The sequence below is a fragment of the Abrus precatorius genome, unplaced genomic scaffold (genome assembly GCF_003935025.1).
Source record: "Abrus precatorius isolate BTA unplaced genomic scaffold, Abrus_2018 Scaffold8, whole genome shotgun sequence".
Taxonomy (NCBI): domain Eukaryota; kingdom Viridiplantae; phylum Streptophyta; class Magnoliopsida; order Fabales; family Fabaceae; genus Abrus; species Abrus precatorius.
The window spans coordinates 26652633-26672585 of record NW_020874428.1 but is presented as its reverse complement, the minus strand read 5'-3'; the positions used below and the strand labels follow the sequence as shown (position 1 = coordinate 26672585).

At 32.2% G+C, this 19953-nt stretch overlaps 1 protein-coding gene and 1 pseudogene across 9 annotated transcripts; one reads left to right on the top strand and one right to left on the bottom strand.

The window, feature by feature from the left end:
• Positions 1-222: 222 nt before the first annotated feature.
• On the bottom strand, positions 223-14872 carry LOC113846075 (UPF0505 protein). 9 transcript variants are annotated; one of them, XM_027473931.1, is made up of 23 exons: positions 14675-14872; positions 14060-14254; positions 13328-13358; positions 13050-13234; positions 12135-12294; positions 11408-11504; positions 10298-10467; positions 9582-9748; positions 8976-9161; positions 8750-8839; positions 7138-7218; positions 6764-6907; positions 6555-6637; positions 5031-5169; positions 4834-4917; positions 3861-4019; positions 3684-3771; positions 2527-2604; positions 2302-2368; positions 2128-2224; positions 1378-1494; positions 1241-1297; positions 223-753 (listed from the first exon to the last, which is right to left on the bottom strand). In XM_027473931.1, the coding sequence occupies exons 1-23, from the start codon at positions 14786-14788 to the stop codon at positions 601-603; spliced, it is 2742 nt and encodes a 913-aa protein (XP_027329732.1). In that variant the 5' UTR covers positions 14789-14872; the 3' UTR covers positions 223-600. The 9 variants fall into 9 exon arrangements, 8 of the variants coding, with proteins under 8 accessions (XP_027329732.1, XP_027329737.1, XP_027329731.1 ...); XM_027473936.1 differs by having other exon boundaries at positions 423-753; positions 5031-5172; positions 6812-6879; positions 7128-7218; positions 14675-14808; XM_027473930.1 differs by having other exon boundaries at positions 423-753; positions 5031-5172; positions 14675-14808.
• Positions 14873-16643: 1771 nt separating this feature from the next.
• On the top strand, positions 16644-19043 carry LOC113874570 (annotated as a pseudogene).
• The last annotated feature ends 910 nt before the right edge of the window (positions 19044-19953 follow it).

The window sequence follows — 19953 nt, the reverse complement described above, 5'->3', positions numbered from 1 at the left end:
CCAACATAAAATTTGAACTAGTATTAGTTGACCAAAATAAACCTACTATCCACTATTATTATTATTATTATTATTAATCGTGCATTTTTAACTTAAAAATTTAATAATTTAAAATATTAAAGTTATATATTAGTTGATCTATTATTATTATTTATTAAATTTTATTATAAATTATAATAATGCAAGTGAACTTACACAAATCTGCTACCCGCACAGGGTTGAATTTAAGTTGTCATTTTTAAGGGTCAAATAACTCTAACCTTTTGAATCCAACTTGTTGCTCGTATTAGACCAAGTAGTACAAATTAATAACTCTTAACACAAAACCATCATGACAATTGGTTTACAATAAGCAAATTGGCGTTAGCCTAAACTAAAATTTTTAAAGTAAATAATAAATTTAATACAAATAAAACCCCCTCCACTGAAAAGAAAGAGAAAAGTAATGAAAAGGAATGGAAATACAAAAAGTATGACGACGGATGTAGTGGCTCCTTTAACCCAAACGGAGAAAGAACAGATAAAATGAAAATAAAAAGAGGAAGAAAATAAGGTTACAATAGATGTCACAAGTGATCTATCAACCTAGACGAACCCCAATCATACAGAAGTAGACACCATGGCCTTCGCAGAAGTTGGCGATTGCTTGTTTAGAAGTTGAATGGTTGACTGGAGGTATCTGTCTTGGGCACTCAAACACGATCTAGCAGTTTCGATCAGAGTACGGCAAACATACGATAATTCATTGCTTACCTGCCAACAACCAAGAAAGAAACCGTGATTAGAAGACACAAGTAGAATCTGCTTATGATTCAGAAACACACAACTCTGCCAGTTCCAAGCAGCTAAAACATTTACAATTTGTGATTACGAACACAGTATGATGACTTTCGAAAAATGCTGCAAACTATATGATTGCGTATAGGGAACAGTGTTATACATAAATTTCTATTAGCCAACAAAGAATATTTTCACCTGATAATTAGGTTTTTAGTCAAATAACTATTAAACGGTTACCCTGAATGGGATTAAACTCAGGGAGATGCCTGAGAAAAGAGCAACTACCTGTTGATTTAACTACCCATGTCAGGTTAGTACTTCAAAATTGGAAGTAGTTTGCAATGTTTGTCGAGAATTTATAAATGATAATTTGAATTTTGAATTCTCTTTCTTCCTTCACAATTTTTGCCCACATCAATGGTGATGAGAATTGAGTTCAAACAGTTATAGAGCAGCTTACCATGAAAGATGATGCAATACAATTGCAAGCTTCAAGTGCCATAATTCCTCGTGCAGCCTTCATTTTAGCATATTAATCAGTATTATCATAATTGGTCAAATAAATCAACGATATTTGTTAGGCCAAAATGATGATACCTGGGAAGGTTCTTGTTGAACGGCACCAAGCAAGTTCTCAAGAACAAGCCTAGACAAAGAAACGAGTTCTTGGTAGTAAGATGAATCCCCATAATATAACATGTCATTGCCTGGAATCTGGAAAGGAAAAAAAAAACATATTGCTTTTGGATTTTAGATACATAAATCATAAACCGCCAATAGCCAGGAACACTGATTTACAAAACCGTAAACCATTAACCAGTGCAAGTTTGAAAAAACAGGTGAAACACTCGAGAAAAATCTTGGTTAGACACTGCTTATCAGAACTAACATCTCAGACGGACACTATAGTGGAATGAGGATTATGGGCTTATGGGCTTATGGCTTCTCCAGATTATTAGTGACATTGATGGTCAAATATAGATTATCATAATAAAATAGTCTCACCTCCCCACCGCTATGCTCCTGCAATTTGTGCCTAAAGGAAAAGAAAGGCCTTGGCAGGTCAATGCATGAGCTCACAAAGACATTACTGAACTTTGTTGATAAGATAGGAGGCATGGAAAGGATGACAGAGAAGTGACAGGGAACAAAAGAAGGATTCACTAAAGGAGAAGGTCATTACTAGAGCTATGACCATTGAACACCAAAACACGTCCATTACTTTGGATGCAAAACATTAAGAAGATCTTTTCTAAATACTGTCTAACTAACTTCAACATTTTGTTTTGTCCAATTTGGAAGAAGTTCCTTTTAATCAAAGATAAAATACAGAGATGACAGCTGTACCAGTTTATTTGCATGATATGGCAGACTCTTTTGTGATAAAGTTGTCAATAATAATATGATAGAAGAAAAAATCCGTGTCCTCATTTTTGGTTCAAACCTGCAAAGGCTTTCAATCATCAAAAAAGACTCAGAAACGGGAAAGAGAGATTAAAATAACGAGGTAAGTATTCTTACCAAGATTGGGAGCTGATCAATATAAATAAGTTTTTTGGGAAATAGGTGGCTGTGAGACTAAAATTACCTTCATAAAGTCAAAGAAAATCAAAGTAAATACACATATACAAGGACCTAGTATATAAATGTTTCTATTACAGATTTTAATAGTGAAGGTATCCCAAAAAGAGATTTTGATGTTTTTAAGTGAATTAACATGAAAAAAATGAAATAATATTTAACAACCTGGAACCATAATTAAGAAGCCACATAACTTTCTAATAGAAGAAACTAGTCCTTCAACATCAGTTGTAGTTCGAAAGCCTACAAAATCAAGCAAATCACCAGTCAATTGTATTTAGAATCTAAGAATACTATAAAAAATATTCTTTTAGAATGGAAACAAAAACATAATGATATATATAAGCAGCCAAAAGACCGAAGAGAATGACGCTCAATAAAATCCCCTCTTGGGAAAAAAAAATATTGGGTGTCTTTAACATATTGTCGCATTCAATTTTATAGTAGTTGTTTCTAAGAACTATTGCTAGGGTACTTATATTCAGGAAGAAGTTAGCTTTGATAGATCATATTTTCTTTAATATTTAAGCATTAACAGCCTTGGGTTATTGCAATAGGGAAAATGCCAAAAGTTGAGCTCACCTAAAACTTTTGCATTTCAGTTAATATAACTTTATGAGCCAAATGATAACATGATTTACCGCTGAATGCCTTTATCAATTTCAGTTCATATATTGATCATTCAATTATAAAATTAATTTAACCAATAACCTACCTACATTCTGTTACATCATTTTTGCTTGACTATAAGTATATATTAGATTGTTACTGGGTTAATCAATAAATGAAGTGAAATGGAAAAAATGTTCACAAAGATTCAGCTATGGATCATTTTCCATTGCATTATGTCATGGAAGTAAAGACCATGCATGTATATAGGTTCAACTTCAAAATCATATTGGAGACTTAATTGTAAAATATAACAGTTTCCATGTTAGCTAAGTTCATTTCGGAATTTGAAAAGAGAATTACTAAGTTCATAAATGCCTTCAAATCATTAGATAACCAACTTGGGATAAAAGAAGAAAAAAGAAAAAAAAGATGCCCAAATTATTGAGATTTTCTATCCAATGCAATTGACTTACTAAAAAATGTAGAACAATTTATACTTTGGACACTATGAACAAGTTTTAGATGTGATAACTGTTCTCAAAACCTTTTTAAGTGCCACTGTTTGATGATGGCACCGAGAAAATTAGCATCCGATGAGAAAATAGACATGCCACAAGTAACAAATGATTAGCATTTAATTTCAATTATGGGTTCTAAGGACTTCCACAATGTTTCAGTGACTAATTTACAGGTTTTACATATCTACTAACCATCAATTATGTTTAAGGTATGCAAACAGCTGATCGCTGAATCAATCAATCCATCCAAATGAGAAACCAAGCCCCCGAACAATGCAACCTGAAAAGTTCAAAAAATGAATCCATGACTATATAAATATAGAAAAAAATTACATGCAACTTTGATGTGGTAAAAACTGACATACCTACCTCTGCAGTTTCCAGAAAAAGATCAAATTGCCTCTGGGCAGAAATAGATGGTATTGTGACTTCACTAAATGTGATGCAGGATTTGACAAAACTCAGATGTTTCTTGGTGCATTTCAATGTTTGAATTGCTAAATAATTGCTGGAGTGAACAAGAGTTTCCTGCATGGAAGCGTGATTACTATGTCACCACTATTTTAAAATTACAAGGGCATTTTTTACGTGTGTGATTTTGGTCTCTCCAATTTTAATTGATCACATTTAGTCACTCTAGTTTTTCAAATGCTCAATTTTAGCCTTCCACCCTAAAATTTTATACAATAATTAATAAAAATATAATGGAGGTATGACATTTTATTAATTTATACAAATAAATAAATAAAATGTGATTTCAATACGAAAACAATTACAGACAAATAATAACACAAACACTAAAAGATTAATTGCTTAGTAGCATTGACCTAAGTAGAAACCTGAAAATCAGCTTAACTTACCCTTATGAGATATGTATTGCACTAGACATCTAATTTTTTGGCACAAAATTAACAAATACTAATGTTAAAATTAAAAATTAAGACAAAAGTGTTTGCAAGTTGCAACAACTATAAACATTTTATTATTTGTCTGCTCTCTCTGATAACCCTACCATCTAAATTCTCAATTTTAATGGCTGCTCTTTACAATTACAATATATATCATAGGTAAAGACTAAACTTTTAGTGGCCAGTTGGCAATGCCAATAGGATTATTGGGCCAACTTGGGCTTGACTTCTCTCTGTGGTGATCTCACAGCACACAGCACACTAAATCTTCTGGAAGGCCATGCAAGTAATAAAACAACTATTTTCATTGATGAGTACTTCCTTGCTACACTTCATGCACCATTTTTAGGTTATAGAACAACATCAGATTACCTGCAATTCTTTTATTAAAAGTATACTTTATCAGAAATCAACTGAAAGAAAAACAAAGATACCTTGAGCTCATTTAATCTACTAAAAGCTCCCCGGCAATCAACCAAAAATGCTAAATGGCGTTCCATCTCAGCTCCATAATCTACCTAGTAAATAGAAGCAACTTAGAGTCAACAAACCATAATCATGGCAAGAACAACATTACCACAACTAAACAAAGTTAGCATGGATGGAAATAATATCCAAAGGAACAAGTTACCATGTGCACAAAGCGAGATATTGAGCGTGCCACTTGGCCATCATCATCTTTCATGTTCATAAACTCCATATTATTATGAAGAATCTGAGAAATCTCAAAAAGCAACTGTATGCTCGTTGGGTCACTAATGTGATCATTCCTGCTTAACAAATAGTAATAGATATTCCATCAGCAATGAAATGAATGCTTAACACGCATTTCACCAACCACTACAGAAGACAGAATAAACAGTATGCTGCAGACAGAAAGCATATCAAGAAAGAAAAACATTTGAAAATGAAAAATAAAACTATCTAAACATGATTGAGTTCTGATTCAGGATCTGGATGTAATTTCCCATGGATTTTTTTGGGAAAAAAAAATGCCATCAATTTTAATTGGGTAGGAATAACCTTACTAATGTTAACTGGACTGACTTGATGCCTTAGCCTTATAGTAGTTCCTAATTTAAGAAAATCGAAGTTCATGTAAGATATTTTTCAAAATTGGATCCAAGATAGTAGTCACTAGACTTGGATGTCCAAGTCCCTACACACTGTGTGATAACAATCATCTATATTTACTTAGCTTCCAGGCACTTCACAGCTTCTTTTGAAGTCCAAGTATAGGGGATTTAGGAGTGGAAAGAAATGAAAGGTTTTATGGAATAGTACAATGTTAGTAGCTATTTGGGTATTTAAATGGATTCTAATGCCAAAGTTTAACAAGAAATTTTGGCCTGTTTCATGGGATATAGTGGATTTCTTGGTCCCTTTAAAGTAAAGTCAATGGTCATTTTCAGTAGGTGCCATTATTCACTAGTGAATATGTATAAAATTTAAGTGTGTTTTATTTCATTGATAAGTATATTCTTCACCCACTACAGTTTTTTTTTTTTTTTCTTCTTCCATAAAAAAATAAAATAAAATAAAATCAGATGCAGAGGACCTTGTAATTATGTAAGAAAGAAGTGATTAAGAGACGATTTAACAGCACAGCTTCACAATTCTAAAAGAAATTTCCCTTCTGAAATTACCACTGTAGTGAAGGATTGTTAAAGATTAATATAAAATCATTCAGGCACCTTCATCTAATTACTTAAACTTTTTGTATAGTTGATTCATGATGAGTATCAAAGCCTCTATGATCAAGTGATCTAGAATTAGAACTTTGCGTCACCAATTCTTCCAATAAAAAATTAAATATCAACACAAAATAATTGCACTTGAACACCATCCATGCTTCAAGCTCCACAGCCTCTTACATGAGGAGGTTGTGTAAGGGATGTAATATAAAGTCGTTCCTGTGACTTCACCTAATAGCTTAAGATTTTACAATAGTTGGTTCATGATAGAATTTGTACACAAATATCAATAAACTCAACAAGGAACCAAATGAAAAATTAAAATTTATTATTCTCAAACTCTCAAAGAACATATATGTCATATATGAAGTAGAGAACCAAAGTGACCCCATATGAGTACCAATAAGGGTGATGTATTAATGAAGGAGTATATAAAGCAAAATGTTTGTAATAAATGGTACCTTGTCGCCATATTAAGGATGTGTAGAAAGACAACATCCTGTGACTTCCCAGATAGTACATCTAAGATTTCAGGAAACTGATCCTACAAAATAATAACAAAAAGCAAATCACCACTAGAATTAATAGCCCATGAATTGAAGAGAGAATAATAGATAAAAGACACAAAAAGAAACATAATAAGTTCAACAATATATTATTAGGAACATACCAGAGAAAACACATCTTCCAAACACTTAAAATGAGACAGAAGCTTCACCAAGAGAGATTGCAAGCTCAGCATTTCATCCTCTGTAACTCCTTTATTATAGGCGCGCTCTGAAATGCCTTCCAAAATGGTGTTCAAAAGGTTATCCTGGCATAAATGATTTTATTTAGAGGAAACATTGCAAAAGAGAATATTAAATATTACTCTAGTTATTATGAATCTCCAACATATATATTCTAACAGTCACAGATATGAAAAGGTCATATCAGCCCAAATAATATATACCATGTAAAATGGACGAGAAATTACTGCACCCAATAAATAAGATACACAGAGAACCAACAGCAGTCTGATTGCATTCACTCACTTGAGCTTACCATCTGATTCTGAAGGATAAGATCAGCATAAGCATCTACAACCTTCAGGTATTCATCAAGGCTATCATACTGAGCAATAACCTAAAGTTGCAGCCAAATTAGAGAACAAATGAAAATACCTGGAGGAAAAAAATGACAGTGGAAAACATGCTTACAAATGGAGCCTAGACTACACATGAGAAAGCACACATTTTTACAGAGGTAAAAATTACTATCAAAATCTGAATTCATTAACTTATACACAGTAACGTACAGAGACCTGCCCAGAGATTGGACACAATTACACAAATGTAACCTCTTGATATAATAAGCGGGGTCACTGGTATGTTATTTGTTAAAATTTAAATCTGGGAGATTTATCTATATATCAGAAACATGTCAATATTTAATAAGTCAAGGTTTATACTCTCTTTGGTCCTTTTTATAAGAGACCTTTAACTAAATTACACAAACTAATAGAAGTAGTTAATGTTAATTGATTTTCTTTATTTTTTTTTTTAAAATTAGAACATGACAATTTTACTATCATTTAATATAATTGAACCTATCTCCACTATCAACATTTGCCTTTGTTGGTTTTAGTTTAGGTTTTCATTAACTCTATTTATTAAGAGCAAATACAAAAAAAAAATAATAATAAATGCTTTATAGAAATTATAAAGTGCTTTATAAGTTTATAACAAATATCACTAAAACCTTTTAGAAAATGTCTTATGAAAAAGATGAGAGGGAGTGTTATTTATAATATACTAGGGGAAAGAGTGTATATAGTAGTTTAGCTTTCAATAATCAGCCCCTAATTAGCACCCTCCTTAACTTGTTAGACTTTCCTTAATACCCTGTAACTAAATATAATAACATCTAACTAAACACACAAGTTTTCAACAGTAGGGAAACAGATGTTAAGGGTCAGTCAGTAAAATATCCTTTACCTTAAGTCTACATGTAGTAATCATTAACCAAGCACACAAACAGGGAATAGAAAGAAGAGAAAGAGACAGAGAATATGATGTGGCTCAACCTACAGTCTATACATGCATTTACATTTCACAAGTTATTTTACAAACGAGTGAGGGTTATTTTCAGTAAGCATGCAAAGGATTAGAGACGAGAGATCTACTTTTTTGGGGTATAAAATCTACTTGAGTTATTTTTCTTTCTGTTTCTTTCATCTTAAGCATTTTGCTGTTTAAGGGAATTCCCTATCTTCAATATATACATCCTACTATATTTGTTTTGGTTACACCTGATAAAAAAAGCGACTAGAGAGAAAATGTATTGACGAAATAAATGCAAGACCGGACAGTAGTATATCCTCATAGTAGAAACAAACGATAAAAAATAAAGACTAACATGAAGAGCACACTAACTAAGCTCTCCCAGTCTCTTTCCTCCTTCTATTAACAAATACTTCTTCCCTGCATTCTAAACATATTGAACAGAATAAAAGATTGTATGCCCTGGCACCATCTTGCCTACCATGAGAGGTACATGAAAGAGAATACAGAATTTATATGCAATTGTGAAGAAAGTAGCCTATAAAAAAAAATTGTGAAAGAAGTAATAATGTAACTCAGAAATGATGCAAGATGGACTAGAAATTTATAAATACCTGAATAACTTTATCTAACACAGCATTGACAATGTCAAGTGGGGATTTCCTTTCATACAGCCTGAATCCAAGCAATCTGTAATTCATGTGCTGTATCACCAAAAAGAAGAACAATAAAACTGCAAATTGGAAAAACTAAAACAGAGAAGGCAGCTAGAATAAGTTAAATTACTTTATAATGTGCACCATAAGTATTCAAGGCATGATAGAAATTGCACATGCATACCTGATCAAATGAATAATCCTTGCTGAATTCAATGAGATGAAGGATCTGCACAATGTTTGAACTAATAACTTCAATAGGGAGTTCCTTCAGTAAATGATGAAGAACAATTGAAGCACATGAAACACTCCCCAAATCCTGTTGATTCTTCATCAACCCAAGCTCTGATAGAACTTCATTCACTTGTCTCTTTAGAACAGTAAGATATACTTAAATCAGCATAACACAAAGGATACAGAGGGGAAAAAACAAGGAAAAATTAGTATTTTCTTCTTTTTTCTACTGTCCAGTTAATGAAAAGATAAAAATGATAATAATTCATGTTGACAATTAAGATACAGGACTTGAGTTTTCATTATAATAATGAGAAGAACCCTGATCATATAGCTAATTATATGTGCATACTGTTTTATTAAGTTTCAAGTTTCAACCTGCATTTCCATTCCCTTGAAATGCTCAAGCAAAATTAAAAATAGAAGAGCAAACATACCCACCAATGGAAATTTAATTATACACTATATACACTATTTATAACAAAGATATATGGAAATATGATCTATAATATTGTCCAAAACCAGTATACTTGTTGTGAGGAACTTCATTACATACCTGAGACAACCCATTAAATATACACTTCATAATATACTCAATAGTTGGTTCCATCAGACTGATTTGAAACTTTTCGTTGAGTTTTACATTTTTACTAGTTCTGTCATTGGCTGACAAGATTTGCATTAAAATAACTCTGATGTCTTTAACACATGTGAGAAGATAACCTGTTCCAGTTGCAGAATTCATGACATGAGTTTTCTGAAAATAAACATGAGAAAGAAGTATATAATGGCAAACATATACGTTAAACTCAGACTGAGTAAACTCAGTGACCTTTGCATCCCATTTTATAAAAAGAGATAACAGAGAAATTAAGCATTCAAAGGCAACCAAGAACTGCTATAGAGCATAAAATTTCATGCAGAAAAGTATGGAGCAATAATCAAGATTCATTGATTCTGTTTGCTCTGAAATAACTAGTAAAATAACATGTTTACCAGCCAACTTTTCAAATTCTCAATGCCTTTTAAATTTGGAAATTTATGAAAGAAATACAAAAGCTTTAAACCGAGGTATTTAATCCTAAGTATTCATGACTGCACTGAGGTCTTGGATCACCATTTCCAAGGGTGCTAGAGCATTATGAATTACATGGGCAAATGTGCATATGTATTATGTAAAGGTCAGACCAAAATTTATCTGGAAACAGATCTGTTTCATGTATACATGTTTTATATATCCTAAGAATTGATATCTAGTATTAATAAAAATACCTATATCATGTGAAGGCAGCTTCTGAGCACAGTGAGCCATATAAAGACGGCAAAATGCAGATGCCACTGGATCTCCTAATCCTCTTGTCATCATTACCAAGCGTTCGAGACTTTCTAAGGGTTGATCAAGCAGAAACTGCCAGCAAGGCAATATTGCAAGCTCCAAGTAACTATAGTACAATTTCAGTGAGAAATCATTTTTAATGCAACAGCTTTTAAAATGTTAAGAATAAAATCTTTTAAGAGTTTCCAGAAAAAGATCTATATTGTAACAAATTTTCATGCAATGTTGACAGAAAATGTTGCTTGTCACATTATACCCAATCTTATTTGTATTAACAGTATACAAGAGGTTTCAAAACATGTTGAATTATAAATAATAAACACTGGAGTAGGGCACCCCATATCTCTAGTGGCCCAAAAATATCCTACATGTAGCCAGTTCAACTGTTTTACTATCAAAACTTGTATAACAACTATTCAGCATCTGTAACTGAAACCAAATGATCAAAAAATGTAGACTGCTAGGTACACGGGCAACCTGCTAGGCTTTTATATCTAACACACCCCCCCCCCCCCAATGAAAGCCCTACAATTATAAAAGTGTGAATGAATCACCAGCAGCTAGCCCATTTAAACCATATGCTGAATTTATAATTTAATCCAAGGAAAAAGAGAGCATTGATCAAATGCCATAGCACTTGATCAAAAGAGGATTTGATAGCGTAGAAAGAACCAAATTAACTCAAAGCATAAGCAGTTAGGTGCAGGCCCAGGAATGTTTTTTATATTAACAAGACTATGCTTCATCCAAAAAAATTAGTTTTGTGTACTGTAGCTGTGGGCCTGTGGCAATAAGCATGACTATTTCTTTGTTGAAGTGGGTTTAGGTTTAGCTTTACAATTACGAAAATATAAGCTATGATTTTTGTGAGCACAAACAGTCTTTTAAAACTGAATTCATAGAAATCATAACTGTGAATAGGAAAAAATGGGGTAAGCATGGTATCAAAAAGTCTCAAACCTACACAAGCAGAGAAGAAAAATAACTTCTGGGGAAAAACATATAAAGAGTAAATTAAATACAGAGCAAAGGATAAAGGACTTCACATGCGTGGAAGAAGTTCTTGCACAGCACCAATTTTCTTGAACCAGTTATAGCAAGTTTCTTTAGCATCAGCACAAATATCTCTTGCTTCAAAGTTTTCTACAAGATTCAAATAAAAGTAACTAAGAAATAATATGTGACTTATAAGTTAGGAAAATATGTTTTAAATTTGTTAATTTATAAGCTTCATATATTTAGAAGTATTTGAGGACGAGCCTAGTTGCGATGGAAAAGTTGTTGCCTTGTGACCTAGACCAATCAGAAACCACAGATTCTTAAATTTCAAATTTCTTCATCAATTTCTCATTTAAATCTAAACTACCACATAATCACAAATTCACAATGATATTGCCACTGATATGATCATCACCAACAAGACCACCACAGCATTGCCATTGTGGTCTTACCCTAGCAATATCTGCAGCTATAACTATAACAAATCCCTTAGGCACAATTGACTTTCTCATGATTCTCCATGACCTACTCAAGCAAGAGATTCAACAGGCAGGCAGCTTTAAGCTTCCAGATTTTCATCAATTAGAAATGCCCAAGGAAAATTTCTGGATATCCATAATTAATAATCAAGAATCAAACAACACAGCATTACATTATGCATTGAAAATTTGTTAGCATGCTCAGACAAGCCATATGCTTAACCTGACTGAATTACATTACTGAAAATTATGTAAGTAAACATCATTTTGTGAGTGATTCAAATTGACAAAGGACCTGCTATGTTGTAGCGTAAAGCTCCATCTTCAGTAAACTCAGCTTTCCGCTTTATGCGTTGCCAAACCAGGTCTCCAACCATGTCCATGATATCAGTGACAAGAACAAAAAGTGTAGGATAAAACTCAAATACCGACGTATCCATCAGAAGCTTAGCAACCTGCAAACACAATAATCAGTTTCAAACTCATATAATTAACTAATATCATGACAACTTAGACAAGAAATGAAAATAAATTGGTATGATTGCACTCCCCGTCTCCAAAACTAAGTTACTATAATGAGTTTGATTTCAAATGGGTTGCCACTCCCTCTAAGCTCCTTGTATCCAATTAAAATATTGTTTTCAATAAAATTAAAGAAAATTCATAAATTGCAAATGATTACCTTCCATATATCCAAAATCCATAGTCAAACCTTTAATAATACCACTTGTCATCTCCTCTAGACCAAGATTAAAGTTCTCAGAAACAAAGATAGAGACAACACACTAAAAGAATAACAATTACTATACTAAGTCATTTCCATATATTGCCAAAACCTTTCTCATTATGAATCAAGTAAACCAATTATGTCACCTGTCAAAACATAATTTTGAAACAAACCCCTTACTCTTCCTTCAAGTAGCATTATCAACAACCTTATTAACAATAAAAGCAGCATCAAAGATTCTCCTAGCTTCTATCAAAGCCTTTAAAGAAATCCAAAAGGACGAAATATCAATCAACCTACTAGATAAAGTCCTCAAGAGAATCAAATAGATGAGTATCATACATAAAATCTAATGCAAGTTAAATGGAATTACAGAAAAGCAAGAATGTTTTTCTTTCTCGGTGATTTCGAAAGCAAAAAGGTGATTTCACTTGTACAAACTGTAATATTGCATAAGAAACCATCAAATACATCAAAGTTCACCTTTATTGACAACTTTAAGGATGTTACACGATCTTCAGCAAGCCAGGAACGAGTAATTTCATCTTTGAGCTCATGTAGTCGAGAAACATACTCCTGCCAAGTGATCGTCTTGACACCCTCATCTGCAAATTTTTGGGGATCATCCAATTCCTCCAAGTGCATCTCTGTTGAAGATTTATCGTGCACTGAAAATTGAGACATCACATAACTAAATGAAGGTAAATAAAGGAAAAAACAAAAATAAAAACAATGTAATAGATATTGGCAATTTGGCATACATTTTCCACTTCTCATTAATACATCGGGCATCTGTAATTTAAAAATAAAATAATTAGATAATTATAACAAAAACTGAACGGTTAAAGATAAAGGATCTAAACTGGTTTTAGAATATAAGGGATTATTTACCAATGCTTAATTTTTTAAGACCTATCCTCTAAGAATATCACAGGTACTTCCTCCAACATTGCACAATAGCAATCACTAATTCATAAGAACATTTCAAAGTTTGTGAAAATTTCCCAACATACCAGTGGGTAGACAACTAGTTCACAGTGGCAGCGTTATCAAGTGAGTGTGTGTGTGTGTTTATGATAACAAGCATCACAAAATCATGCTGAGAGATATTATTTGATAATTAATCTGTTAATGCAGCCAATTAAACATGTTTTGATCACATGAAACCAATAGAACAGCATCAGACGGCTCTAAATGTCTCCAAACAGAAAAATGTCCAGGCTTTCCCCTAGTCAGCCCCAACAAAGACCCTGAAAGAAAGAACAACCCTTGCAGATGGAGGTACCACATGGTCCAAATCAATTGTGATTGAACCTAATTTGCCAGCAGTATCCAAATATGAAGTGTCTACAATGTCATCACAAAACATGCTTCCATTATACCTAGTATACCTTATTTTCCCTCAGCCATCCCTAGATACCGCAATATTTATATGTAGCACGGCTTCTTTAAAATTTATATAAACCAGGAAAAGAAAATACTGTAAAACTTACTGAAGAAATCGAAACCATTTTAGAGACAGGAAACCTCTGCATTAGTAATCTCCTGAAAGAGGTCCACTCCTTGGTTGGTTGATGATCAGCAGCTTCATTCAAGTTGTCATCATCGGGAGGAGTAGCCTTTGCATCATTATCAGTCCCTCTCAGGGGATCAAAGAAATCAGTGTTTCCACAATCTACAACGTCCACCTAATATGAGAATTCAACAAATTAATAAGTCCTAAATCGTAGTTACTTAACCAAATATCTCCCTTCCTTTTCCACAGCTTTTAGAGTGCATTATTGAAGTGCTACATAAGCTACAAACCTGCAATTCATGACTATGATTGGTTGAATCTTTATCCAAATTACCTCAGATTTTACTGAACTAATTACACGATGAAAGGTCAATAGAAGTTAATTTAACTGACTCATTCGTTTTCTTATTTCAGGTTGATAGAACCGAAAGCCTAACTTCACGAAATAGAAAAACGGATCTATTTCGCTGTGCATCCGAAACAGTTTAACGCAAGCCGATTCTACATAGTCGCAGGCAATTTTCCGGTAATCAAGTTGTGCAATTGTTAACGAAAAGAAAATTTGAGAGAGAAAGCGTGATGTGAGCCGGACCTGGGCGATGGATGGAGGTGAAGGTGGAGCAGAGAGAGGATGAGCATCGGCGCGTACGCGAGGGAGCGCGTGAGATTCGTGCTCGGCACTGTAATTGCGAGGTCTGAACTCCATGGAAGCATTCAGCACCGAGAGAGGGACTAATTCGTGAGAAGCCGCCACAATTCAGCTCTCCAATTCGGACATGTTATTTTGTTTAAACATTTCATACTGCGCACAATTTTATAATTTTAATTTTTTAGAATCGCGTCTAGTTTTTTTCCTTTAAATCTGTAGTCTAGGGATTTATATTCTTATATTAATTATATAAAAAATTAAATTGATTTTAAAATATATAGCCATGCATATTATCAAAGTAATTAAGTTATCCAAAATTGTATTTCACACGTGTTTACATGTGTAAAAATGGTTGCTATGATAAAAATAATCAAATGAAAATCAGAGGCAAAATGATCGGACCAATGTTATCGAACTAATAGCGTAAAAATCATCACCGGAGCATGAGTCTTATTTGAGAAATTAAGCATCTAATTGGAAAATTTGGTGCCAACGAATTATTAATATGTCAATCAAGACCAGTCGAGAAGCTTGGTGATCATCAAGTATGTTAAGAACATTGAATAATAAGATAGTTACCTTATAAATGAGAGTTGAATTGTTAATGTACATATTTTTCTAATTAGATTGCACTGTTGATGGACATTAAGGTGGTTGTAAAAAGATTTAGTTGTTTTAAGAGAAAAGAAAATAACCAAGTAAAGGAATAAGATATATCTTCATCATTACTCCCTGAACTTTAAAGATGATGACAAAAATTGAATTTATAGGTTGCTCTGTAAACAAAAATAAAAATAAAATAAAAAGCAAATCACATGTTAATCATATCATAATTATATTTGAAATATATATATATAATAAAAAATAAAAACAAAATAAATGTGGTCAATTGATGAGATGTTTAGTTACTGAATAATGATATTTTAGTTAGTAATTGAGTAAAAAGTAGTTACCATCATTATAATTGTTTAGTTATGATTTTACCTGTTTGTAGACTTGATTTAGAAAATAAAAAAGTAAAGACGTGATAAATAGGCTTAGTGAGAGTTAATAACAGGTAGTTTAACTTTATAAATACCAATTATACAACAAATTATAGATCATCAAAGGATTTATCAAACATAAACCTTTTTATATTTAACCCTTATTTTTCAATTTCTTAGCACTTTATAGCTTTTATATAAGTTTATTACTACTTTTTTACTGCTCTTCTGTCTTTATATTCATTTATCTTAATCCAAACTTAGCATCAATCTTATCTTTACCCATGTACTTTCTAAAATAGCTTAAGTACTTATAATTGAGAAATAAAGTATATTTCTAAGTAACATCGCCCTATTCTGAATTTTTATGTATTGCAACACAAACTTACCATGAAAGTATGAAACGAAGGTGACTAACTCATAAAGTAACGAATATGAGAACAACGTAAGCACCCACAACTTGACTGTTATGCCTCTCGGGAACTTACATAACAAAGCAAAAAGTTAAGGGGGTTTCCAACATGTCACGGAAGCATAATCTTCGAACTCGGGTAAATTTAGTCCATCTTTTTCAAAGCGATTCAACAATTACACTGCACGATACAGCTGTCGATTCTCTTCGAGTGTTAGTTTAAAGCAGAAACAGAAGAATTTATGAATAATTTGTAGAAAATAGTTTATAATTTTTATAAGTTATTTTAATAAATTTTTGGTATAATTTATTTTAATAAAATCTAAAGAAAATTTTAATTTAGCAGTTGTGCAAGAATGTATCACTTTGGAAAACTAAGAACTACAACGTAACAAGCTGTACTGTAATAATTACTCTTTGGTATTCCGAAGAAAGGGATCACTTCTTATAATGCTCTTTCTATATATCGTATCATATATATTCCAACCACAAAAAACAAAAGAAAAAGAGACAACATATGAAGAGCTAGCAAAGCATGGCAACCTCAACTACATTGCCACTAACCATTTTGTCATTGGCCTTGCTCTCCCTTGCCTATGGTGACAATAGTCAAACCTGTAGTGAAGCTTTTACCAAACTTGCACAACAAAGAAACATCTCAGACTGCAAGAGATTGCGCACTCTTGGGGCTGAGTTCGGGTGGAGCTACCACAATAGCACAAACTCCACAATCCTTGAAGTCTTGTTTGGTGCAAAAATAAACACCCCCGAAGGATGGATAGCATGGGGAGTGAATCCAGGGAAAAGGGCAGAGATGATTGGAACCAAAGCTATCATTGGCATTAAACGCTTAGATGAATTGTTAGAAGTAAACACATACGACGTTACCAAGGAAACCAAAACGGGTTGCAGTCTTCTGCCATCAAACATTGGACTTGGTGTGTCGAACAAGGCAATGACGAAAGAGGTGTCTAATTTGTACACCATATATGCTAGATTGACCCTCCCTAATTCTCCAGAGTATAACATTACAAGGCTGAACCATGTGTGGCAAGTAGGGAATAAAATTGAAAATAACCATCCCAAGAGCCATCCAACAACTCTTCGCAATGTCGACAGCACAGAGACGATAGACTTGACTTCTAGCAGCGGCCAAAGCACTGGACAGTATCGGAGTTTCCTTAGATCGGTAAGAAATCATTTTCTCTTCAACGATGGCCTCGCTAAGGCACTGGTTAAGAAACTGAAAAAAATTTAAATATTGTATTGGATTGCATCGAAAATTATGAAGAAATGTATATTTATTATATTTTTGACATTTTTTTTTTACTTTTAATTTCTTAACTAATACCTTAAAAGCATGATTAACATTTACCTATAATAAATATTGTTTGAGTTTAGGCGGTGGTGATGAACACATTGTTTTGTTACATATGTTCTCACCGGTAGTTTTCATAATTAAGACTAACTATGTGCATGATTGAGTTTATATTTAAATAGTCATAAATTCGTATTTATTTTAATGCTCCTGGTTGTAATTTTTATATGAAATTTGCATTGTGGATTTCTAACCTATTTCCAAAGATGCACCGCATATTTGAACAAATAAATTACAAGAATTGCCTTGTATCAGGAATATTCTTTTCTTGTGGGGTGTGTAGAGGCATATTTATACATAGTGGTGGTTTATGCTTGAAATATAGGTACACGGAGTCTTGAACATTATCGGGTGGGGAACACTGTTACCCATTGGAATTATAATCGCGAGATACTTTCGAGTGTTTCCTTTTAAATTGGAGCCAACGTGGTTTCATCTGCACATTGGTTGCCAATTATCTGGTTTCCTCATCGGCACCGCTGGCTGGGCTGTTGGACTCAGTCTTGGACATTCTTCAAGATACTACACCTTCCACACTCATCGAACCTTTGGCATTGTCATATTTACATTTAGCACAATCCAAGTAATCTCTCTCTCTCTCTCTCTCTCTCTCTCTCATATATAAGAAACTTGTACATGGATCGTTGCCTAGTAATTAAGTTTAGCTTAGAAATGTTGAATTGATATTATATGTATACCCCATCTGTTTCAAAAGTTTAAAATATAACTTAAAATTTTTTATTATGTGTATGATTAAGCTGTTTTAACTAAGAATTTAAGAATAATTAATTATTTTCAAAATTTACATTATCTCATGTTATTTTTGTAAATAAATAAAATGAATGGGCATTAATAGGATAACAATATTTTCATTGTTTAATAAAAAATAGTAGAAACAATTTTTTTTAAGAGTGTGTTAAATGATTAACAAATACATATTTATTCATTGATTTTTTAAAATTACATATTCATAAATGGATTGATTACAAGCACAATTTAATTACATTTGTAAAAAAAGAATGATGATTTCCATTTTTATAAAATAAACAAATTTATTCTTTCTTATTGTCTTTTTGGTTTAATATTAAAAATTTATTAATATTTTTAAAAATGAATTTGATAACCTTACATATTATTAAAATAAGAAAGAACTTTCATTCTTGTTGCATATATTAAAATTGATGGAAGATAGTAATATATAGATTTGGTTATCAGATGTTGGCTTTTCGCTTAAAGCCAAAGGTGACGGATGATTACCGCAAGTATTGGAACATGTACCATCATTTTCTTGGTTATGGATTGCTTGCTATCATATTTATAAACATATTTCAAGGAATTTCGATTTTGGAAGGGGGAAAGGGATGGAAATGGGTATTCGTGGGAATTCTGAGTCTCTTGGGTGCCATAGCATCTGGTTTGGAGATTTTCACATGGGTTCGTTTCTTCGCGTTGAAAACGAAGGGGAAGGAACCAAATCCTCATAAAGGTAGCTCAGAACACAAAGGCAAAGACGCACCCAAACCAGTGACATCAGCCTAATAGCCATGCACCTCTCTACAACGTGGCCAATATATTGCATGAAGGATTAGATTTTCTTTTCTTTTTTTTTTTGGGAGGACACGGTATCAAAACCTGATTGATCTATAATTATTTGAAATACTGTGAAGACATTTTCTGGTGGGATAATAATTTTTTTATAATGTGGAATGATAATTCAATTAATTGCTTTTTGGATTGATCTATCATGTATTCATTTGCGTTAATTTTTTTTTCTTGTATTCTTTAAATTTTTTTGTTTTACTTTAATCTAATTTTATTTATCAATTGCGACATTAAAAAAAAACTATCACTATTGATAAAAAGATACCTCATTTTAAGGGAGTCTTGTTCATTCATAGTCTTGATATCAAAATATCAATTTTAAATATGTTTACGCAAATAGTTTAATTAACTATTTATTTAAATTTTTTATCATGGTATTAATTTTATCATAAACTTTACTAAAATATTTTTAATATATATAAGTGATCACAATTTTTTTTTTTCTAAACGTCCATCAATCTTAATGAACTTTAAAAAAATAATTATTTCACCACCTTCTAGGTTAATTTGTAGGAAATTGTTTTAAATTTTAATTAACTTGTTTTTTTATTTCTAATTTTTTTTTGGTTAATTAAAAACGATTTGGAAAGCATGACTCCCAATAATGTACTCACATTCAAAAGCTTAGTTAAAAAAAAAAAACTAAATTTTTACCACTTTAAATATCTGTTAATTCTTAACATTTAATATATATTACCAACATTTATGATTTTGTTCGGTTGCAGGATATATGATTCTTTTAATATGTCTATAAATGTCAAATAAAAATTATTAAATATATTTCTTTAATTTTATATTTATTTAAAAAATAATTCAAAAATATGTATTCATGACGTAATAACACTTT